Source organism: Temnothorax longispinosus, chromosome 3 (genome assembly GCF_030848805.1).
Source record: "Temnothorax longispinosus isolate EJ_2023e chromosome 3, Tlon_JGU_v1, whole genome shotgun sequence".
NCBI lineage: Eukaryota > Metazoa > Arthropoda > Insecta > Hymenoptera > Formicidae > Temnothorax > Temnothorax longispinosus.
In genome coordinates, this window is record NC_092360.1 from 20,369,324 (window position 1) to 20,393,734 (window position 24,411).

At 41.8% G+C, this 24,411-nt stretch overlaps 2 protein-coding genes across 5 annotated transcripts in view; one reads left to right on the top strand and one right to left on the bottom strand.

Moving 5' to 3' along the window:
- Nucleotides 1-20,199, top strand: part of Kay (transcription factor kayak, isoforms A/B/F) — a 35,999-nt gene extending 15,800 nt beyond the window's left edge. For 2 of the 3 annotated variants that reach the window (XM_071774398.1, XM_071774397.1), the window contains exons 2-3: nucleotides 17,742-18,188; nucleotides 18,396-20,199. In XM_071774398.1, the coding sequence (XP_071630499.1) occupies nucleotides 17,742-18,188; nucleotides 18,396-18,974 (1,026 nt within the window). In that variant the 3' untranslated portion in view covers nucleotides 18,975-20,199. Of the gene's footprint in view, nucleotides 1-10,167; nucleotides 10,615-17,741; nucleotides 18,189-18,395 lie in introns of those variants that run through there. The other variant, XM_071774399.1, reaches the window with a different exon arrangement.
- Mrrf2 (mitochondrial ribosome recycling factor 2) lies at nucleotides 19,391-24,327 on the bottom strand. 2 transcript variants are annotated; one of them, XM_071774393.1, is made up of 5 exons: nucleotides 24,187-24,327; nucleotides 23,633-23,849; nucleotides 20,819-22,590; nucleotides 20,473-20,619; nucleotides 19,391-20,384 (listed from the first exon to the last, which is right to left on the bottom strand). In XM_071774393.1, the coding sequence occupies exons 2-5, from the start codon at nucleotides 23,781-23,783 to the stop codon at nucleotides 20,223-20,225; spliced, it is 2,232 nt and encodes a 743-aa protein (XP_071630494.1). In that variant the 5' UTR covers nucleotides 23,784-23,849; nucleotides 24,187-24,327; the 3' UTR covers nucleotides 19,391-20,222. The 2 variants fall into 2 exon arrangements, with proteins under 2 accessions (XP_071630494.1, XP_071630495.1); XM_071774394.1 differs by lacking the exon at nucleotides 19,391-20,384 and having other exon boundaries at nucleotides 20,815-22,590.
- Between the last annotated feature and the right edge of the window lie 84 nt (nucleotides 24,328-24,411).

Sequence of the window (24,411 nt, forward strand, 5' to 3'; positions counted from 1 at the left end):
GGTCGCATGAATAAGGTCGGAGAAGACAGAAGCCGGCGTGTTTCACACGGCGCGCCGACCGAGCTATCGCTCACAGTCTTGCGAGGCAATTTCTGCGCGATGCCGCGATGCAAGGTCATAATGTCGTCGATAATACGTCGTCTATAATGTTAAGCGCGTCGCGATAATAACGCCTGCTAACTGCGCCTTGGTTTACCTGCTGGGCCGCCGACGAAGACGGCGGCGCGGCCGATTAACGTAATAATATTATTACCGTACGGCGCGCATACACACACACATACACACGCCGGATTATGGTAAGCCGTGCTCATGCGTCATACGCTCGGGATTATATCTGCTTATAATAACGTCAACCGAAAGAGTCCGCCGTCTCTCTCTCTCTCTTTCTCTCACTCTCTCGTCGTTCCTAGTACGAACGAATACCGCTTTAATACCGCGAGACCACGCGACTCGCGATACTAGCGAGACATTAGGAATATAAGATAGAAATAAAACTCACCGTCGAGATACATGATCTCGAAATATTTTCAAGAAAACGCGAAGGTTTTGGATATGCGTGGCTACATGTAATTTATATGTTTATCACTGAGAAACTTAGAATGCAAATATAATAGTCGCAGCTCACGAAACTAGACATCTGATTTGAATAATTTTGTTTAATCTTAAATATTGTTTAGATAGGGAAAATCAAGGAATGTGTAGTGAAATTATTTCACTAATGTTAGTTATTTAAGTGAATTGACTTTTTGTCGACGATAAATGGCAATGTTAATTTAAAATTAACTAACATAACCGACGCATACGTATTTCATACATATTCCTACATTATCATTCACATTGTAGTGTTCTAAATTTTTCAACGTCACGTTTCCTGCTCCGGTGGCGATTTACTAATGAATATCTAATGCGGTCGTTTCCACATAATAATCCGTCGCGTTGGAACGACCGGCCATATTATTCGCTCTCTAATGGATTTCCCTTTGTACGTCACGAAAAACGCGATATAGAAGGAGATAAGATCTGGATCCTTTTGAAAGATCTGACGTTGCCGGATCGGGAGAGTAACACTCTCGCAGGGAAGAGAAATAGGTGAATCGAGGGGGGAGTCGGGGACCGCGGTATGGCCCGCGGGCCCATAATTCAGAGCGAGCAGCTCTCTCGGACATGATGGCATGATAAACTGGCCCGGCTATTCAGGGCGATGCGCTCGCGAGTTCGGGAGGTCATAGAACCCTGCGGGCCCCTTTTTAAAGAGTGCGTTATGACGCGTGGGATAAACGTATCCAATTTCGTGGAACCATTGTCCACGCTCGAGACGGACATGAAGGCCACAAAAACTACCAAGGCGACACAAAGGGCCGACCTGTCCGAATATCATTAAATAGATTAATGTTGAAAGCCGAACACACACGCGACGTGAGATGGGATTATAATACGGCGGAGATCTAATTATTCTATTGTGTCGCAGATGTGTCCAGAAATTACAAATGTTGAGGATTCTAATATTAGAACAATAAGCTTGATCAAAGTAAAAATAATTCGTAAAATTTTAAAAAAGGTTGCTTATTCTTTCAATTTTTTTAAGCCTTTTGTAATATTATATCTGTAATAATTAATAATGACTATAAATATAATAATTAATAATAACTATAAATAACTATAAATGTAATCAATTTTAGAATTGAAAATTTTATAACAGGATGAGATAAAAAAATATGAGTGTCGATTATAATACATTGGATTAAATGTATATTAAAAATAAAACAAAATAATATTTTTAAAAATGTTACGATAAATGGAATTGTTAAAGTTGCATTTTCCAAGAGTAATCAGCTCGTACTGTCTGTCGAGCGGCCGTTTCTGAGAGACAAAGGAGATAAAGCTGACACGCGTGACTGGAGATACAAGAGCAAAGTAGGTTCCTAAGAAATCCGGGGTAGAGAGAGATTCGATAAGAGGAAATAATAAACATGTATCTACCATTGAGAGTTTGAAATTGGAAAGCTTGACATTAAAGAATTCGAAAATGCAGAAATAGAGAAACGTAAAATTAGGTATTTATACGTTCATATTTAGCGTTAAATGCGACCGTTTCGCGAGTCATATGACTTTTCGAGATAACAGATACGCGAATTTCATACGGAGGTAGATAAAATCAGATCGCCACTTAATTAAAACATTTTTCACATTACTGTATGGAGAGAAAAAGGATGGCTAGTCGCGTCTTGAGGTCCAGCTCGCATTATGTATGCGATTATGTAGGTATTCCTCTCCGAAGTGAGGCTGTCGAAGAGTGCAACCCGTCGGAAATGCCTTCGTGCTTGCGTCATTGGTCAGGAATTCATGGACCGTTGTGCCCTCATAGTGTTTTCTCCTTCTACGTTGGAGGTCCTTTTTTCATTCCATCTCCTTCGTCCTTAGGATATTTTCAAGAGCCTTTCAAATACGGAAGATCGATGAGATTCCTCCGAAACAGTAACAAATAATTTTTCTTATACGCATAATTTTCGCGATAATTACTTTGTTTTCCAAATTTTGCTAAATTATTTTCTACAGTATATCTACAACATGTGTCTCATATAGAAATTAAAATCAATATAATCTTGGTAAACGCAGTTTTTGACGTAGAAAAGTGATATTTGGCTATCTCTATCTTATTTAAAATTAATCTTATTAAAATTATATCGGTTTTAATCGTTTATTTACTGTTGCCACACCGATAATATCGTCTCGATAGCTTTTAATCTCGGCATTATATTACGATCATGTAGCACGGGAAATAAGATCGCGAAATCAAGAATGTCATGGAAAATAGTAGACTCACCGTAAAATAAGCTTGACAGATATTACGATAATTATAGTGTGATTTACTAACTAGCCAATTACTCTACATTAGCGCCGTTGGCGTCAGCGAATCCAATCGATCATCCTTGGTGAAAAGTGAGTGATCGCGCAACCTTGAACTAAAGCACTGGTTTCAACACATTTCTGTATCCTTTATATTGAAGGCTCGATTACACGCGTATTATTCGTGACAATGGGACGGAGGATAGTCGCCCAGAAAAATAATGTGCGCTAGATTTATTATGCTAGATTTTTTGAATTTCGAGAAGCATTCTACACCGCGAAAATATCTTATTCATATGGTTAGCTGATATATAGGTGTAACTATAGTTAGCACTCGTATAGATGCATCCGGATGCATCGTTCCTAGAAGCACGACGATCAAGTTTAATTGTCACGTGTGGAAGGCGATTATATTCTTTGCAGACCACAAATTATCTAAGCAAAAAACTAAATATTTGCGACTTTTTTTTAGCTAAAATTAAAATTAGTTAATACAAGTATTATTCAAAGTTGATTTGGTTTAACAACTGAATTATTTTAGTAATGAGTGAAATGAGAGGTATATATATATAGAGAGAGATGAAATAAAAATAACGCCTGGATTTTTCACATTCGTATTTAAATTGCAAATGCAAAATTGAGAAATATTTTCTAGCAATTTTCTATCAGTTGCATTTCCCAAAATCTTTTGAGGGACGTCTGTTTTGCGAACTTGTGACAGCTTTGAGCTTAGGCGACACGACGAAATCTTGGCACGAGATTTCATCGGGATACAGACAAGGCCGTGGCATACCGCGCGGAATTTCCAAAATTATGCCGAACATGCGACTCACTCTACAGTGTCGTTCACCTCCGATCGTGACTCTGCAGCATCGCGCACTCGACCAAGCCTTTGTTCTCAGGCTTTAGTGCTAAAAACAGTTGGACCGAACCACTCCAGTCTTATCTCGGTGTTTATTGAGTACCCGCGGGCCAGTTCGGAGTTACTTTGTTCGGCGTTACATGATTGCTGCGTAGAACCGGCTCTGGGAGCTAATCAGAAAGGCATTGATTGTTCCAGTTTTGACATTTCTATATGTATAACTTGCAATTATAACTTTTATAATAAGAAGGCTTATCATCTATTTTTGTACAATTTTTTCGAAGTTTCTTGTTCTTTTTGTTTCCGACGATCTCGCTAAAAATAACTTAATTACTCGCGTTTTTTTGAGCGAAATCGTAGAATATGTACATGTCTGCAGAAGCTTGCGAGAGTTGCGAGTCGCATCGCTACGACGGAAGGGCGGCGTGTGACCGACAACGAGTTACTGTTCTCAATGATAATCGTTAATCGAGGTTCAGGAAAGGCCAGACTTCAATTAAGCACCCTAGAATCAGTCTCAAGAACTCGTTGCCGAAATGATTTAAATGAAATTCAGAAAAGAGTTAGTAGGATGAAGTTTTATTATTCGTTCATTCTAATATACATATTATGCAACGTTCTTTAATTTATAGTTCTTTTTATTAGTTCCTGTCATAAATTATTCGTATTAGTTACAATTGTTCTGCGTAGTGTTAGTGAATCTACTTGTTAATGCAATCCCGGGTACAGTCTTTTTAAATATAAACACGGCGACATAGAAGACACAAAAATTAGTTGTATGACAAAACATGTATTTTATATCCGGTGACTATCGTCGAAATGTATTCGCGGAATGTTACCCGGTCGATACTACACAGGAAGTAGTCGGTGTATGTGACGCAACGATCTCGCGTTCAATTTTGCATTTCTCGGTAAGATGATTCGTCGTGTAACGACGAACTGTGAATCATATCGCGCCGCTGGCGCCAATCAAATGCCGGATATAACCGGGGACCGTCGGCCCGATTGCGGGAAGCGCGCGTTTTTCCATGCTTAATGTCAAAGCGGATCGGCAAATAGCTCTATCGCGTTTGGTAGCGGTTTGAGCGCGCGACAACGAGAGGCCCCAATGAAGTCATCCCTCGGTATCCCTCTATTGGTGCCGTGCCGGTCGGCGCGGCGCGCGGCGGTGCGCACGGTCCGGTCCCCTCGCGTCCCGCCACCCGCCACGCTGCACGGCCGAGCGGGCCGAGGAGTGCCGAGGACTCTCTGGCGGCTCCGGCTCCGACGCGCCAAGTCCTCTCGAGACAGAGCCGAACGCGGCCGAGTGCGGCCGAAGCGGCGCGGCCGCGCGCGCGCGACCATGTGGCGGCGACGCGATGACAGAAGCGCGAAGCGCTGTCAGTGTCACTGCGACTGTTGTCCGGCGTGGTGGTGCAGCGGGCCTCTCGGTCGCGTTCGCGGTCGGGATTTTTGATCTCTCTCTCTTTCTCACTTTTTTCCTCCTATATTTTTTCTCTCTCTCTATCTCTCTATCTCTTCATCTCGCCTCGCTCTGCCGTGCGCGGCCTATCGAATTCACCGCAAGGTCGGCGACGGTGGCGCGACGTTTCCCCGCGCACGCTCTCGCGCGTGACGTCAAGACGATTGTCAGAAACGCACGCGTACGAAACGTGCCACGCTTCGTTTTCTGTGAAAGGAAACGCGAGTTCAGTTCAGGTTAGGCCCCGTTGGGACAGACCGCGGTTTCACGAACAGGCACGAGGTCGTCCGTCGAGCTCTCCGTTTCGAGGTGAGTCGAAAAATCATTCCCATTTTAGGCTGTTGCGAAAAAAGATAGCTGGTTAGGCCGTAACGCCGCGCGCGTCCTTGCGCGGCTCCGCCGTTAATTGCGCTCTTAGCAGCGCGCTGATAATGATTTTCGTTCGAGACGGACTCCGCTGGTTTAACGAGCGGCTCTCGATCCCGCGGCGAGTTCAATCCGTTCGTAATCTGGCTGTGCAGATTACGAATTGCGCGCGAGCCGTTTCGCACAGGTGGCGGCGATTCCACCTTTAATCGCCGCCATCATTTTGGGCTTCGACCGTAGAAAATTATTGCGGATGTTATTCTGTTGGAAAACCCCACGAACGCGCGCGCGCGCGCGCATGTCGATCCTCGTCGGTGAAAAAAATATATAATTATTGCGCGCTTTTTTAGAGCGCTTATTATCGTCCCACGCTGTTTTGTCGCGCACATATTTTCTCCGCCGTTTCGCCGTTTGCACTTTAGACCCGGTTCGATTTCGTGCACGTAACGTCGCTTTTTAGAGTAATTAAACAGAACGTCTCTCCGCCTTGACCGTTCTTCACGCACAACTACCTCGTAAAGGCTTTGCGATCGTAGGTGAATAACAGCAATGTCGATCATTGTGAAAAAGGAGGAATTTATGCAACAAAATACATTCCATTGATTAATACCGAAGTATGCGTAACGTATACCAGCGTTACACCGTATCTATGTATAAGCAGCGACTGTCCTGCGCGTTTTTGACGTTTCACGTCGGTTTTTAGTCGTTGCGCTTTGCACAGTTTTTTCGAGAGCAGATGAATTATATTAAATCGCATGCGGTCGCAATATTTATTAAACGATTTGCGATTCCGCGATATCGTTTGTTATCGATTTGAAGAAGAAAAGAAAATAACCCGAGTGACGACATCGCCGCGCTGATTGACGTCACATAATGCCAGATAATCGCAGCGCATAATGGCATATCTCGCATGCATCTGCTCGGCGAATCAAATGTTGCGTTTTAGTAAGTGGCACGATGCGAAATTGTCGCGCAACGACTTAATGAACTTGAGAAAACTGTCCCGGGGCAGCAGATTTTCCGTCGCTTCGAATCTTGCGACGCGACGGTTGTGGCAAATCTCGAAATCATATACTTACCTACTGATCTAACCAGCGATCTTCCCGGGAAAATCCCAATCGCGTTGCACGCTCCGTGTTTTTCCGAATATCGCGCCAACACAGCGCTCGCACGGAGTTCCTTCCTGTGCGCCGGACTCGATAAAACAAAAATAAATAGTCATCGCATTCGTTGCGCAATCTAATATTAGCCTCTCGTTTCTTCTCGTTTTATAATGGTTGTATTTTTCTCAGTTTCTCACTCGTTAAAAACAGTGATGCCTAGTATCCTTTTTCTCTATTCATATCTCATCCAATTGTATTTCAGTTTCCGTCGTTTCAGTTTGCGTGAGATCGTGGATTTTTCTCTAATTGCAAGTGCAATATACTCCTCTATCTGCATACGCTGCACTTTTACGCGCGCACGCAATATATGTAGGTATAGACGGCCGCGTCGCGTCGTTGCGATGCATTCGAGACGCACACTACTCGCGCATACGCCCGTTATCATGTTTACATTCTTTGTTCTCGGCGTACCACTGGCATCGACACGTTCGCATCGTGGAAAGAAAAACCGTCCTTTCAACTCACGGAAACTCGCTATAAGCTTGCAACATACGCGCAAGTGGACGTTATATACGATGGAAATGATTTATTTCTCGTTAACTCCTCGAATTCTTCTTCCATTGAGCACTATCAACAGAAAGTTTAATGAATTCACGGGAAGAGTTATGATATCCCAGTACTAAGAATGTCCTTACGCGAGGTGAATTGAAAGTACGTGTATAATACAACAAAGTAAAATGGAAAATGACGTATTCATGCTCCGTTTGTCATTATCTCGTTTGTCATTATCCCCCATCGGGAGCTTTTGCGAGCGAGTTGCGAAATCGGGTATTAAGAAGGCATCGGGTCTTTCGCGAGCGGAAGCGTTAAAAACAGCAAAAATGGAAGTAAAGATAGAGGTTCCTTTGTTATCCAAGGTTGCGCTCTCGCGGCCGCAGCGCGGCGGTTGCGGCTTTCAACCGCGCTTTTTCCGGCGATCACATAGAACACGCTACTCTGACGTAGTTGCGTTATTATTTACCGCGTAATATCTAGCGGTATTATCCAAGTGTGCGAAGGGCAGTAAAAAGAGAAAGAAAGAGAGAGAATGCGATAGACGCACAAGTAAATATTGCGCGGTGCTCGGTCGACGTCAATTTACTTGTTTACTGTGTTCATTGCGTAATCGCACGTTGCATTACATTAAAATAAATATAATCTTCGGCCACGAACGTGATCGATAAAAAGAAGTGATCCAATAAGAGGACTGGTTTACGCCTGGGATAATTCCAACCTTTGTTTGTTACTACTTATTTACTACTACTTAAAAAGAATATTGCGATATTTTACGTAATAATAAGAGAAATAGAACCGTTATGATATACAATCAAATTAGAATCAAAAGCCATACGGTCCAAGCTTTGATCTTTGACAGCTTTATATTAATTTTCATGTGTATATATATGTATAGTATATATATACATATATTTTTTCCAACTTATTTAAAATATATACATGAAAATTAATATAAGGCTGTCAAAGATCTAAGCTTGGACCGGTATGGCTTTTGATTCTAATTTGATTGTATTTTATACATAGCAATTTCGTGTAGAGGAGAACGAAATAAAATATTTGAAAATGAGAGTTAGGAATAATGCAAAAATTAAAAATAATAAAATATTAAATCTTAGAAATCATGAAAGTGAAACGTATCGGAATATTGTTTTGAAGAGTAAAAAAGTGTTGAGAGCTCGTTTTCTTTTCCTCCGGAAAAATCTGAGTGCCTCTGGAAATTTACTGGCATACATATACTTCGTTACGTTTTTCTAGTAGCGTTATGAGTATGGTAATCTTTTCACGAACAACGGTCATTACAGGCGATATGTGTTTAGTGTTGGCGAAACCTGTGACAGGCTCGGCTGGTCAAACACGCGGATTGTTTATCACAACCTGGTTGCCACGTGTTTTCATATCAAGGCGAGATAAGCCTGGTTTTGAATGTCCATACCGCGTGTTCATAGAGCCTTCCGTCTGAATGGCACAAAAGCGAACCGGTTTTAACAAGATATTGTTGACTTCCCGATAAGAAAAATGCAAACTATATGCGTGTAAAAAAAGATTCCATATAATTTAATTTGCAGTATCGATATATATTGATTTTTGTAGTTTATCGCATAATAAAATAAATCTTGAATTTATTGTCCGAGCAGGCTTAATCTTTTAACTTTATCTTTTTAACAGTTTAATTGTATCTAAATAATTACATTTATTTGGTTTTATCGAGGCTATTTTTCGGCATTTACATTAAAGATGTTTGTCGTTGTCGCAGCAGTATGAAATATCTCGAAAATAAAGCCAGCTATCGTCGTGGCGCCACATCAGGCTTCTTAACGACGCGATACGAGGAAGCCGCATCCTGGAAATGTCCAGCGAGATAGACAAACAACTCCATCCAGCATGACGCGACCATTTTAAGCCTTCGCTTCTCTGCCAGTTTCTCCGATATATTAAAAACAACGCATAAATTACAACGGAGGAGAGTGCGCAGAAAGAAAATATATTTTATATTTAAAAAGATAAATTTATATATATTTTTTAGATATTTTACATATTTTTTATGGAATATAAATTCTCTCAGAATATTAAAGATATTGTGTGCATTAAAGATCTTATTACAATTGCTCTATTTTTTCAAATCAACTTGATAATTATTTAAACGAGACAGCCAATCTGAGTTAGATAAGCAATTTTTTACTGTATGTGTTAATGCAAAAGTATGCGAATGATCGGTCATTAATTCACGCCTCTTTCTGATATCTCGAAATTGAAGCGTTACACGCTTGAAATCGTCAAAGTGGCGGGAGATCTCTTGGCTCCGGTCCAAGTCGACGAATCCGCGAGTACCGGCGTCGACGACAAACGATCCTACACAGGTGTTAAACTTAGAACTCGAACTAATTAAGGCCCTCCAGACGGGCGAGCGGCCGCGTAACAGGGAATTTCGCGCCTACTGGGAAAACCACTGATCGGGAGCAAAGTCACCGTCTCACTGATTCATTTTTTTTTTTAAGGGAGATTTAAAACTCCAGATTACATAAATAATCGACAGTTTTTCTGTTATCTTTTGTGAATATCAAATGACCGATTGTGTATATCATTAAAAAAATGCATATACAATTCTAAACATAAATATAACAGTCATATAATCACGTGAAATTAATTAGTAATTATTATAATTAAACATATTTATTTTTTGATAATTTTTACATCAATATCTTATTCTTTATTCGTAATCTAATCCAAATTGCGATCGATTATCTTTTGGAAACGATTCACGAGTTCGTAAGCGCGAGGATTTTTTTAGCGGTCAATGGTCCATGCACGTGAGATGCTAACGAAGCTGCAAAATGTTATTTCTCCCCCATCCCTGCTTTTCTCTCTCTCCCTCGTCGCGTTCATCGCGGAGCGCACATACTCGAAATTCGAAGGTTATTTTTAGGATGAGTTTCGTCGTCGCGTAAGGCCAGCGACGAGCGGCGTCGGCGTCGCTTGCTCAGTGTTAAAGAGGCGTCGGTGGAGGACGCAGTGGTTGACGACAAACTCTACGACGAGTGAAAAGAAACGGGCGCACGAGGGTGGTGCGGTTACAAAGGAAGGGGTGCGAAACGAGATAGGAGGAACGAAGCGCACACCGACGCCCGAACGATCTTCCTACGAACGAACGATCGACTGAGATATCATTTTTATTCATTTATTTATTTCCGCTTTCCCAATCCCCGCTCTGTTATCCAATCCCCCTTTCCCCGCTCTCCCTCCCTCGACTTCCCGTGTTCCCGTACGACGCATTATCTCTCACTATCTCACCGTCATAACTTTCGACGACACGAACAAACGAAACATTGAACGAATAACCGATCCCTCGAGCTATGGCAGCCACCGCCATGGACCCGGTCGACATTGCGAATATACTCGCGCAGGAATTGCTTTATCAGCAGGTAATCATGAAAACCGATCTCCCGACCGCGATCTCCGGAATATCTTCACAAAGTAAAGCGTTATCGTAATTCTTTGTGCAAGTGTCCGAAAGATAAGCAGCGGAACGCATTGTTTCAGTATAAATACATTAGCCTGTTCGCCGTTAACACATTGAATCTAATTTCATAAAACACTTTGCCTAAATTCGCTATAATATCTTAACTTTTCGCGCAATAAGTCAAAGATACTTTTAAAAAAATCAATTTTAAACCCTATTCACTCCAACGTTTTTTTCGCCCCAATAATCCTCCAACCATGCACTTCGAGTCCCACGTGTTTTTTATAATGTTAATAGCTTTGAAAAATTCCCCAAAAATTATTATAATATCTTTGTACCTTCGACTAAAAATCAATGTAAAGAACATTTGAAAATCATTTATTTAAATATTTTTTTACAACAATTATATGTTGACAAACACACGTTACGACTCGTTTTACTTAAAAATCATAACTCACGAACAATTGACGAAGCTTAATGAACCAAAACGCAAATTAAAGCTAAAAGTAGTGCAAATGAGAAAAAAAATATGAGATAATTATTAATTAAATAGGAATACTTAATTTCGTCGCCGCAAATTTGGTAATTTTTAAATGGTACAGAAGGACTTTAAGGACTTAAAGAATGCTAGAAAAAGAATTTCTGAATAAGAAAAGGCGAATTTGAAGTGTGACAGATATTTTTTATGTAAAAAAATTAATTTTTTTTATATAATCGTAGCTCCTCCCCACTTCTTCCACCTGCCTCTGAGCCATAATAGACCTCTGTGGAATGTTAAATTTCTTTTTTAACGACAAAAATATTTTAAATACGGTTAAATTATACACAAAAATACATTTTTATCGAAAAAAATGCTCATTTACCTTTCACACAACACTGACGTAATCCTCCAACCATGCACTTTCATGTCCCACCGAGATTTTGATTGTTCCCCGTTTCGAGAGTAAATGAGCTAGGACTTTGAAATTTTTACCTGAGGTTCCCTGCCACAATAACTTTTTTCCGGCGCGGAGGGGATTCTCCCACGATCATTTGTTTTCCGGAACAATCGACTGTTAGAAATTCGTGGGACACGAAAGGCATGGTTGGAGCGAATAGGGTTAAACAAATGCAAGATAAACTATACAATTTTTATTTATTCTGAACTTCTTGGGATAAGCAAATTAGAAGCCAATTATTTTACTTTTTTAAGAAAAAATCTCCGCACATTTTTATTACTTAACAAATACCTTTCTCATTATCTAATATCATTCTGATCGACTCGTTACGGGTGATGAGAGAGAACTCGAAAAATATTTACCGCACGCGTTGCCCATGTAAACTCCGAACTCCGATGTGGATACATTTTGACGGGGGGCGATATTCGATCTCATTGTGATCGCGTAGCGCGAATAAAGTGGCTCTTTGTCGACTTGAAAAGGGCTCCGAAGAGGCAAGGAGGTTCTTCGGAGAGACGATCGTTTCTGATCTGAAAATAAACGCGAGACGGCTGGCGCGCGCTTTGGAAGCGGGATGAGAAGAGAGCGCTCTTCATTCACGGCGCTCGATTAATTGCGATCGCGAATTGTCGATCTCGCACGGCAAAGAAACTTTCGCCGAAAGATCCAGCCGATCCGTCACGGTTCGTTCGATCGCGAATAACGTGGCGGCAATTCTAATCGCGCAATTCCTGTGAACTTGAAGGAGAGAAAGCTCGCCTTGGAGCGAGCGAGCGAACGGTTCGGCTTATGCGGGATGATGATTGCGATGCGAACGAGCGGGGAATTGTGCAACATTGTGCAATATCGTTGGAAGTTCCACCCGCCACGGTGAAACTATCGCAAGTGTACCGAGAACCGTTTATGCCGACCGTTTGATTAATGAGCTTGGCGGGGATCGTCATAAAACATGAATCGGATCTAATTTGTGATTTATTGTCGGGTTCTGAGACGAAATTAATACGTTCAGACTTTATATTCGGAATCAGTCCGACATCTATAACGATCTCAGCTATTCTCGTCATATGGAAAAGTGAAAACCTATTTCGTGCTATCAGTCAATAATTTCCGAGATAATTTCTATAATTTTTGAGTGAGGAGAAATTGTTGAATATTTGCAACGCACTTATACTTGAGATTAGAAATATCGTTATATCGACTTTTCACTTGAATTGTCGATTTATTTAAATTACAAAACATATTACGCTAAATTTCTAACGTGCGGGGATTTTCTAAAAGCCTAGCTAAAAAGATAACGTGCTAAGGACTCAACAAAATTGCAAAATGTTTCAACCATTATTAGATCTATGCACGCGAAGGTTATTAATCTGCACATTGCGACGTTTTCAACAAATCGCCAATTAATCCGACGTTGGCACAGCTGCAAATTATAGTAGTAATTGTTATTCAAACAGATTTAGTCCTCATATTTTCAAAAAACTAGATATATAACAGCGGTATGATAGGATCAATCTTAATATACTGAATTTTCAACATACAATACATATATACATAGTGCATCCACAACCGAAATTTGTATTCTGATAAGCGAGCAGTTGTAAGACCTATATATCGCGTCTCGGTTGATTTATATCTCGACCGCCGTATAAGCGCACGGTATCTCGGTCGCGATAGCATTGCGAGTGGTCACGAGCGTGCTTTCTGATGGGTTCGATCGCGTAATTAGTCTATCGTCCTCGCTCTGGAAGCGACGTTCTAGGCGAGGATCTATTTTCCCGCGGTGTAGAATTACACGATTGTGGCGATGCAATGTGATGTGATGCGACGCGATATGATACGAGCATGATACGATACGATACGATCCGATGTGGACACGCTCGCTAACTCGCCTCCTCGCTTTTCCGTGCTTCTCTCGCCGCGTTTCGGAACGAATCGAGCGGGAACGACCGCGGCTATTATCTGGACACTCGTTTCGCAATGATTTCTGGTGACTGATATCGCCCTTTGTTCGTAGACTCAGCAACGCGCGCTCAGGACAGATTAGAGAGAGAGAAAGAACAGCGAACACACATTTATTTATAGAATCGCGGACCGCGTGCGCGCGCCCGCCGTACGTGTCCGGCATACGTGTGCGTGCGTGCGTGTATGTTCGTCGTGTCGTCGCACGTGTGCGCATTGCACATGTGTGGACGAGAACGAGCGTGCGAGCGAGCAACCGCATCGCAAAACGGAAGACGCGTGTGCATGCCAACATTGCCAACAGCCGTCGGCTTTGTGAAAAAAAAAGCGCGACGTCGCGCGCGGCGCGCGCTCGTTCTTGCTCCATCTCGCAGGAGGGAATTCCGTTGAAACGCGGGATAGCTAGCGATTCGCGAAATCCTGCGTAATTTGAATAAATGAGTTTTTTTCTTCGTTATATGCCCGCGGCAAGATTAGTTGATTAGTATAATAACGAATATTAGCGTTATCGTACATCGATATACATTAGCTGCCGTAGAACAAGTTTTTGCGGTATTCGCGATCAATTTGAAGCAGAGTCCTTCATAGATGGAATTAAATTAGACGGAATTTTTTCCATTTTGTTTTAATACGTCTAATGGCTTTCTAATTAAATTTTATCAATTAAAGTATCATCCGCGTAAGATTTATTCGTGTCCTTAATTTGTGAAAGTCGCTAGTTTTTTACGAATTAATTTAATAGTTTGAAGAACCTTTGCCTTATTGACGCGCCTTTTAAATTTTGTATTTGGATATTATAAAAAAGGCACAAATACCCTTTTTTTTCCTCTACTCGGGTATATACAGTATTTGTCGCGTGATGTGCAGTGCGCGGAGTATTGAAACACGCTCGAACAAAGCTGCCAAAGGGGGGGTCGTCGCGCGTGGTGTGCGAATGTGATTCACGTTCGGACGAGGGAAGACTTGTCGACGCTGTATGATGCACGCGCATATAATGACTCGTTCGAACGAGCGATGTTTGAGTGATCCCGCGACAAACAATGCGGAGTAAGGTGAACGGCCCGAAGGCCGTCGAGAATGGCCGGAAGCCGTCAGTTCGGCGATATAAGTCATAAATAAAACGCCATTTCTCCCCTGCCGATAAATATCTTTTTATCAATTCTTTCCTTTTTTTTCTATAAATTTTGTTTTTATTCATTTCGAGTAGAAAAGTAGATGATTCTCAGTTTGTCCCGCTATTGCTCTCCGGTCGCGTTAAAAGTTAGGGCCGGTCTACGATACGTGGAGTAAGCCTGGAGTAAGGAGTAAGAGTAGGCGGGATTAAGCGTTATAGCCTGTTGGGTCTTGATTGGCCGAGCGTAAGTGTAAGAGTAAGAGTAAAAGTAAGAAATAAAATTAATTTATTTCGCTTACGCCCTTACGCCAGCTCTCTTAGACCGAAAATAGCCCTCTAAATGCCTACTCTTACTCCTTACTCCACGCTTACTCCGTGTATTGTAGATGACGCTTTTATGCCCGATCTACAATAGCTGTAGTAAGCTGTAGTAAGCCTCAAGATGTAAGAAATTGACCAATCACAGTCGATTATTTTCCTCACATCCGCCTGTAATTGGTCAATTTCTTACGGCTTGAGGCTTACTACAGCTTACTACAGCTATTGTAGATCGGGCATTACGGTTATCTTGTCGACGCCGCACCTATCGATCTCGTTGCGTGACATTTCACCGTTTCCGTTTTCAGCGAAAAGCAAACAGCGCCCGATAAGTCAGGTTCGCTCTCGAGGATTCTCGAAATTCAACTTCCGATAATAACTCGGTCATTGCGATCATAACAGAATCCATTCCTGCGATCGTAAATTCTCCGCCGTGCCAAAACCGCAAGGTGCCCACGCCGAAAGATGCCGCAATAAATTAAGATCGTGACCCGCGGAGAGATCGAGGCAATTGATCAAGATCTGAAAAAGCTTGGCTAGCGAATCAAAAAAATGATTGACAAGATGGTTTTGTCATGACAATTAACATCTTTGAAGATTCGCAACGTCGAACAATATTAACATAAATTATAAATCGTACGCGAAAATCGTGAAGGTATATAATTATTCAAATTATTATACTACATCTTATCGATCGCAGAACCGATAAAAGTTGATCTTTAAAAAACGAAATTGCGCAGTTCGATTAAGCACAAAAAATTACAATTCACAGACAATATATTATTTACCGTAATCGCATAAGATTTGCAATTTCCACTTTTTTGCTACGGTCTTAAACGTTCGTTTGAATTGTAATATTTCAATTCGCGGCGCGATATCGTTTCGAAGCGCGCTAAATGATCTAATAAATAATGGAACGTCGCCGATACCGAGAGAAAGAAACGGACACCGCGATCTCGGAGGATCGTTCGATCGATCGATCGCCCCGGGCAATTTCTATAAATTTCTAGGATCCACCGTCGGCACTTTCTCGCACAGGATCGGAATTCCAGTGACCGTGACGCCGCTATACGCGCACGGACACGATTTGGTAACGCCTAAGTTTAACGCTCCGGACATTCCTGAGGTTCCCCGCGCGATGGGTGAGAGAGAAGCATGGTCGGTGGGTGGCCAAACACGACGACGGCTGAAATCGGCGAAGCCGTTCCCGAGCTGCGCTAAGTAATTTTAGCGATGACACTTAAAGACCGGCCTGTGCCTACGATATTTCCCTCGTCTCGCGGCGTGATCTTGTCGAAAGGAGGATGCACACATCAATCGATAATATATATGCAAAATAATATTTCTCTAACATGGTTGGTTTTGCCTCGCGTTTGAAACACGCGAGAAAACGTGATTACGAAAGTTTATAGGTATCAGAATACAAATTAAAAATTGTTTCACGTGCTGCTTGACTAGATTAGATACTTCAAAATAGGGGACAGTTAAGCCAATTGCTTTTCTTCAATTAAAATCAAATCTGAAAATGGAAGAGATACATTGGAATTTGAGGTTGAGCTTTTATTGCAGATATATCGTTATAAATTTTAGTCCGGTGTGCTCGTTTAACGCGGCGCGGCGATTCGACGTCTCTCATCGAGAGAGGCGAAGACGACGACGGCGACCGGCGCGGCGGCGGCGGCCTTCGTTAAACGGAGATTCGTAATTTTAGAAATGATAGCGAGAGCCGCGCGCGCGGGCACGTCTTCTCTCCCGCGCGCGCGCGAGAAAGAGCGAAGGACGCCGCGGGGCTTCTCTTTTCCTTCCTCGCGTCCTTTTGTGTTTTTCTGGGAAACGCGCAGCGCGTATAGATTACGTCCCCGACGACTGGCGATTGGCGGCGCGATAATGGCGCGCGAGGTTGTCGCTACGTGAGCTGCGATTCGAGGTGCTCGTTAATACCGTCGCAGTTAGGGAGAACAGTGGGCTCGTAAAGTCCGTCTCTCCCCCTCTTCTCCTCCTTCCCCCCTCTCTCTCGCTCTCTCTCTCTCTCTCGCTCTCTCGGTGAAATCGCGTTCGAGTGACCGCGAATCTTTTTCATCGTCTAGCCACCTCTGCCGCATGGAAACGACGTTTTTAATTCGACGCGAATTACAGTATTGCGCAATAACGTTATAACGCACGTGCGCCGGCGCGGCGTTTGTAAATTGCCGCCGAGGAGACGCGAGGGAGAGAGACACGCGGATATTTTCGCGAATTAAATCGTAAGACGTGCGATCCGTCGCAATTTCAACGATCGCGCGCGAAATCGTAACTCTCGCGAACCGATCTATCTATCTGACTGGCGCGACGATACGTTATCGGCTATTGGATCATGGATATTTTTATCGAGCCATCTCGGCGAGATTACCTGGCTGATATCGGACCTGGAAACTCGAAGATAACGCGATATACACACCGCGCCTACGTTGGCGGCAGTTTCTTTCCTGCGAAAGAACACGCCGCAGAAAATTTTACGGTCACGAAGTCGAGTTGTTGGTGGTTTTCTGAGTTTCCAGACGCAGCTGGGAACGGCGGAGAGAAAGAAGTAAACGGCTAACTTTTATTAGTACTCGTACAAGCCGCTCGTACAATTTTTCATTAATCTCGCCACTGATACTTTGGTATATAAACTCAGATTTTGTTGTTCCTCATTTAACATTGTAGAGATAAGCGCGTTTCGAAGAGTGATTCTGTGGACACCGCTTTCAACTAACACGGTCCATTGTCTTTGTGTTGCAGCTGGTATCTCTGGACGGATTGCACAGCGGAGTGCCGACCAGGACGACGCCGACGCTGACGCCGACCACCCTCCGCAGCATCGAGCAGACGTTCCTGGAGCTGACGAGCGAGTCGGCGTCGCACAGCCGCGAGGCCGGCTTCGTGCCGCCGCTGGTCGAACCGTCGCAGCCGACCCCGGCACAGACGCAAAACACAACGGCGATACATCTTCCGGCGCCGACGACCACCCTCATCGAGACCCAGCAGCAGCAAACACAGCCGCAGCAACAACAACAACAGCAGCAGCAGCAACCAGTTAGACGCAATATGGGTGGCAGGCGGCCCACCAGAACGATCGGGATGAGCCCCGAGGAGGAAGAGAGGCGACAGATCCGGCGCGAAAGGAACAAGATGGCAGCGGCGAGATGCCGCAAGCGAAGAATGGATCACACCAATGCCCTACTCGAAGTAAGTGCGCGAATTGTAAATACAATATTGCGTGGCTTACTAGAATTAGCATTATATATCGCATATGATTTAATGAATAAAAATCTCAGTCTCGTTCGTGTAGAGGTAGCTTCACAAATTATAGATCTCCAATCTTTGAAAAGTCACGACTGCGTCATCGCAAAGAAAAGAATACATTACTATATGACATTAATTGTTTTTTTGTAGGAAACCGAGGGCTTGGAACAGAAGAAACAGCACTTGCAGGACGAGATCGAGAGCCTGAAACACGCCAGAGATGAGTTGGAATTTATTTTGGATGCTCACAGAGCGGTCTGTCGCCGTTCCCTACGCCCCTCGTCCCCGCTGGACATAAAACCCGTGATAAAGACCGATCTTGCGGTCGAGGATCAATATGCCGCCGAACCTGTGAAGGACGACACAACGGTGGCCGCGGCAACGAGGCCGAATAGACCTAATTCATTGCCGGTCGGATTGGACAACAATAATAGACTGAATTCCCTGACGATGTTCGCGGAACCGAAAGGGAGACCGGACACCCTCGCTTTCAAGACGGTGGAGACACCGTCCTTTATGAAGCCGTCGATGGATGTGGCCGGTATGCCGATCACCACTCCGACCAGCGGCATACCGTTTAATTTTGAGTCTCTAATGGAAGGCGGTACCGGTCTCACGCCGGTCTCGACGCCCCTGATACCGTCGTGCTCGACGCAACAGAGAAGCAATCTGTCCGCCGTGGATCTCAGCTCCCCGGATGCGAATCCCCCGAAGCTCGTGAGTTTATGACGCCACGATGACACGGTGGAGCACGGGTCCAACGAGGAGAACGATCCCGAATGAGAACGGGAGTACCATGACGCGAAGAATTTCTACAAGCGGGAGCAGAAGTATTATGCGCGTGCTCTTTACAACGAAATTTTTAATCGTTCTTAAAAGCTCTTTCACGCGATTTTGCTTATTAACAGCTGGCGCTTTTTCCTCTTCAAGCGTATCTCTCTTTCAAAGTTTCAACGCGTGCTACACGTAAAAAAGATGAATTGTATTTAGATTTTGATGGTCTGCGAATACGTATTTGATTCTCAGTATTTTCCTATTTATAGATGAATCTTGTCAATCTGAAATTGTAACTTTGTACATATAAATGAATAATGTTCTTGTTACAAATATACATCGCAAGAGAAGGAGAGATATGTTTGAAGAGGAAAAGCGACAGCTGTTTGCGCCTTAAAAGAAATTGTCGCAGATATGAGCAATAATGTCTGCACAGTGATATAAGTATATTTAACGTTTAAAATAACGAATTAGGAATAATGAATGTAAGATTTCGTCATTTTGTAAGCGATCCAATGAGACAAGTGGAATTTTATACTATAATTCTATTCTATATTGTAAAAATAAAAATTTTAAGACAAAACAAGATTAAGCTCAAACTTCTAAGTACATTAGGTACGCTAAGTCTTAAGAGCTCTTTGAATTGCGCTAAGATTAATCAAGAACCGTTTGCATAATTCAAATATTTAATATTATAATATTAAATATGGGCGAATAAATAAAATTACACGAATGCGAGAATTCCTCAATTTTATCCAACATTTTCTTTGCGACGTTAAAAAGAAAATCTCGCTTTCGTGCTATCCGCATTTGGCATAAATTTTTATACGCGGCTGTCGGTTTTCCAGTCTCACGCGACATTATAACATTTAATCCCTCCATATGATATAATATATATATATTTTACGACGTATGACATTTTTGCATGATCTTAAGCAATATTAATATATTTATGCGCGACTGCTAGTTATGATGCGTGGAAGCTGTAATGATTTTCTGATTGAGCCCGTTAACAATTTTTTCTGCTCCGGCTGATTACCAAGAGCTTTCCGTATCATACTTGGTGGTCGCTATTGAGAATTGTATATGGAGATTGTAACGCACCAATGATAATGTTGCAATATATTTTGATTAGATTGAGTCAATAAAACGAAGTGAAATTGTACTTTCGGTAATATTATCTCTTTGTTCGTACTATTCATTTCAGAATCCTCTAATTTTTTCAATAGCTTCTTCTTCGTTGATAGGGGTCATTAATTGATAGTGACTAAATTCCAATGAGAACGTCGCGTTGCCCGATGTGATGATTCTCAGCGCTGTTGAATATCCCAATAATTCTGATAACGGCGCGAGAGTTCGGATCACCTATGAAATTAAACGCAAATCTATCGTAATTCATCAAACGGTAAAATAGTTACAATTTATTAGAAATAAGAAAACATAATTTATTCACCTTATTATTGCCACGCATATCAATTTGTTGTACTACCGCTCGTCTACGAGTAAGATCAGCATTGATTTTCGGTGAATATTCCTCTGGTGCAACGATTTCCAGTTGCATCATAGGCTCCAGCAACACGCTATTTCCTTCTTGGAGTAACTGTGCACATGTGAAACATACGCTATTTAAATACCGTATTGAACATTGAAATCGGTATTTTACTGTTTTCTAATAAACAGCCAAAAATAATTTCTGTATTTATGGTAAATACGATATAATGAATTCGCAATAATCAGAATTGTAAATATCAAATATTATTTTAAATAATATAATTTATTTAAGATGTATACATACCTACCTTTCGAATGCATTGCAAGGCAGCAGCAGAAACAATGGTATCCGAGGTACCGCGCGCTACCTCCAGCCAGTGGAGTTTGACGCCAACATTAATCACCGGACAACTTAATTTCAGACCGTGTAACAATGCGGCGTTCACGCCGTTTTTAATCGCGCTCATCACCCGCGGGTGAATACTGTCGATATTCGAAGCAGTTTCTGAAGACCTGTCCAGAAGCAGTTTCGTCTTGCCCTCGTAATTAGGTATTAAGGACATAGTGATGGTAACTTTGTGCGTCGTTTGGCCCACCCTGTGCTCCACGGATAGCGTATCTTTGACGGCATCTTGAATCGTTTCCTTATAAGCGATTTGCAAGGGACCTAGATCCACGTCGATCTTATATTCAGTCCTAATTCTTTGCTTAATGATATCTATGTGCAGCTCTCCCATCCCGCCGAGAACGATCTGTTCCGTCTCTAGATCGTTCTTCACGTGCAAGCTAGGATCCTCCCTCTGCAGTTCCTGAAGAGCGGTCTCCAGGGCGGACTGCGCTGAGAGAGAGGGCGGTTCTATAGAACAGAAGAAAACGGGATCGAGCAATTTCACTCCGGATGCAAAGAAATTGTCCACGTAGTCCAGCCGGTTCGGATTCTCCTCCAGCATGGACTGTTTAGCACGGTTGGCTACAGATGCGCTCGCCGTCACCAAGTCGCCCGTGATAGTACTCTTCAGCCCACTTACAGCAGCGATATTGCCGTAACTGACTTCGGCCATTTCCTTATAATCGTCGGCGCAAGCGACGTACAGGCGAGTACACTGCTCGCTTTGCTCGCGCGTCACATTGTACAGCTTCTGACCCTTCTTCATGTTACCGGAATAGATTCTGAAAAATGTAATTGGTCCTCTCTGCTTATCGTGAACAATCTTGAAGACTCTGGCTGCCAGATTGTTTGCGAAATATCGATACGGATTCAGTTGATCTAAATTTGTCGGCGACGGCAGATAGAGAATGACGCTGTCCATTAAAGGCTGCACTCCGATGTTCTTATAGGAACTTCCCAACGTTACGGGCACACCTTTCCTACCTATAGTGACTCTGCGTAAGGAATCGACCAACATTTGTGGCTGCACATTATCCAGAGACTCTTGCTCTATAATAATGTCTGCCAGTTTGTCGTCTAAGCTTGACAGCTTGTCGGTCAACAGTCGTCGCTTCTCACTGGCAACGTCCCATAGTCTTCCGTCGTCGCTTTCAGATATTTTTGCCTTTATTAAATTCATACCTTGATGTTTCTTATCGAATGTTAACTTTTCCATGGTTATCACATCTACGATACCTTCTAAGACTCCTGCATTCAACACGGGGATCTGTATAGGTAATGTTTCTACGTTTAATTTAGATTCGACAGACCGTAAACTCATATCAAAGTCAGCGTCCGCTCTGTCCATTTTGTTAACATAGATTATCCGGGGGATATTATATCTGTCCGCTTGTCTGGAAACTGTTAGCGTCTGGGCCTCCACGCCGGCGGAACCGTCCAGGACCACAATCGCGCCGTCTAATATCTGCAAAGTCTGCTCGACTTCCATGGTAAAGTCGATATGACCAGGAGTATCTATTAAATTGAAGCGATAGTCCTTCCAATTGAACGTAACGGCAGCCGAGGTGATCGTTATCCCGCGCTGACGCTCCTGCTCCATATAATCGGTCACTGTGTTGCCGTGATGAACCTCGCCCATATTTCTGATGAGACCCGAATAGTATAACATCCTCTCAGTTGTGGTCGTTTTTCCTGAAGAAAAATACATTTAAGTACGGTGTCAGACTGGATCTTTGTACCTAATAATATTTTTGCGTGAATTTGTATACATTTTTCAGCTCAACAACTACACGCCGAGTAATGTCAGTCTCGAAACGCAGTCTCAAGTTGGAATAGTACAATCACATAAATTGATAATCAATTTAATAACAATGATGCTAATAAGCATCTCCTGGTGAAAAAATTACTTTTTTTTAATTTTTTAAGAATTTCTCATGTTTCAGATACTTTTAGTAATAATTGGATGAGAATTTTCAGAATATTTCAGTATCTATATGTATGAAAATTTCTGATAAATTGCGTGGATTTTCTCATTTATTCAGATTTTTATGAAAATAGATTGGTAGGAAACATTTAAAATATTTTATTATTATTTTGTCTGTTTTTCTAAAAAAACGTTTCAATTTTGTATTAAAAAATCTGAAAAATCCTGACATTCTGAGAAAATCTGAAAATTTTTATAGAAATTCTGATTAATATGAAAAATTCTGAAACATTTTTCCATCAAGGTCTTTAGAACTGCAAAGGACTTATTGCTCAAACTTGGACCCCTCTACTATCTGGTAGTGTACAAAAATATATTTCTGTATCTAAGAGGTAAAGAATCGCATCTCCATTATTATGAATTCAGAGAAAACAAGGTTTAAAGTTTTAAATGGGGATTATATATATTATTTTAGATATAAAATAAAAATAGCGCCTTGATTTATTATAAGATTTTAATAAAGTAATTTAACTGGCACGTTTAATGGTACAACTGCCAATAACATGCATTACCTTTAAAAATTAGGCATTATAAAAATTTTCAATACAACTTTTTCTAAACATTTTACTTTAGAAACTAGTAATAACAGATATAAGACGCTTTACACTATACAATACAATTTAAGATCCTGCTATATTGAAAAATGTATTAACTCCATTTTGACAAAAACTGGAGGTACGATTCTTTACCTCTAAAGTACAGATTTGTATCCAAAGATATCAATCAGTTGAATCAAACAGAAATACTAACCAGCGTCAATATGCGCCAGTATGCCGATGTTACGTATCCTTGGAATTGCACACTCTTTACTTTTAGATGCCTCTGAGAGAGAGGCATTTTTATGCATATATCGTGTGCGCAATTTACACCATGATGTCTTTAAGATATTGTGCTTCAGCATCCTCTCAACGTTTGCGAAAACTGGCAGTGTTTTCCAAACAGCCCTGTATCTTTCCACTGCCTGTTCCTATTTAGACAAAGTGGTATCACTCTTTCATCTTTTTCTTTTCTTTCAAACCATTTTATACACTTGTGTTTTACTTTTTGCTCTAATCAGGAAAAATTCTATATAAATTAAACATTATGATAAAATATTTTAACGCTTTCTCGCTGCTAAGTATTAAACAACTAAATGTAATTCTTTTTTCATCCATTAAAAATATTCCTTTTTTTCGTTAAAAACACTTCATTAATTATACATAAACAATTGCCGTTTTACATTTAAGAACTTGTTGTCAATCTTATGACCATTATTATGTAAAGGAAAAGTGCATGGTAGTTGCACCTAACCTAAAAGTGCTTACTATTTCATTTGGGAAAAAGACGCTTATATCATGCTAAATCGAACGTGGAACAAATGATGGATCTGTCAGATAATTAAAGAGACATCGTACTCTTTTCGTTTCGCAAGATACTTTTTATTCGACGAATAAACAAATTACACAAAAATCTGATATACTCGCGGCGAGGTAGACACTTCCTTCTCGATGAGTTTCGGAACGCACCGCGCAATCGCGCACGGCTGTTGA

Coding starts and splice junctions, on each gene's coding strand:
- Mrrf2 (XM_071774393.1), bottom strand. CDS start 23,783: ATGCTGAAGCACAATATCTTAAAGACATCATGGTGTAAATTGCGCACA. Junction 20,620..20,818: donor CCTTGCAATGCATTCGAAAG/GTAGGTATGTAT, acceptor ACATGTGCACAG/TTACTCCAAGAAGGAAATAG. Junction 20,385..20,472: donor ATATGCGTGGCAATAATAAG/GTGAATAAATTA, acceptor TTAATTTCATAG/GTGATCCGAACTCTCGCGCC.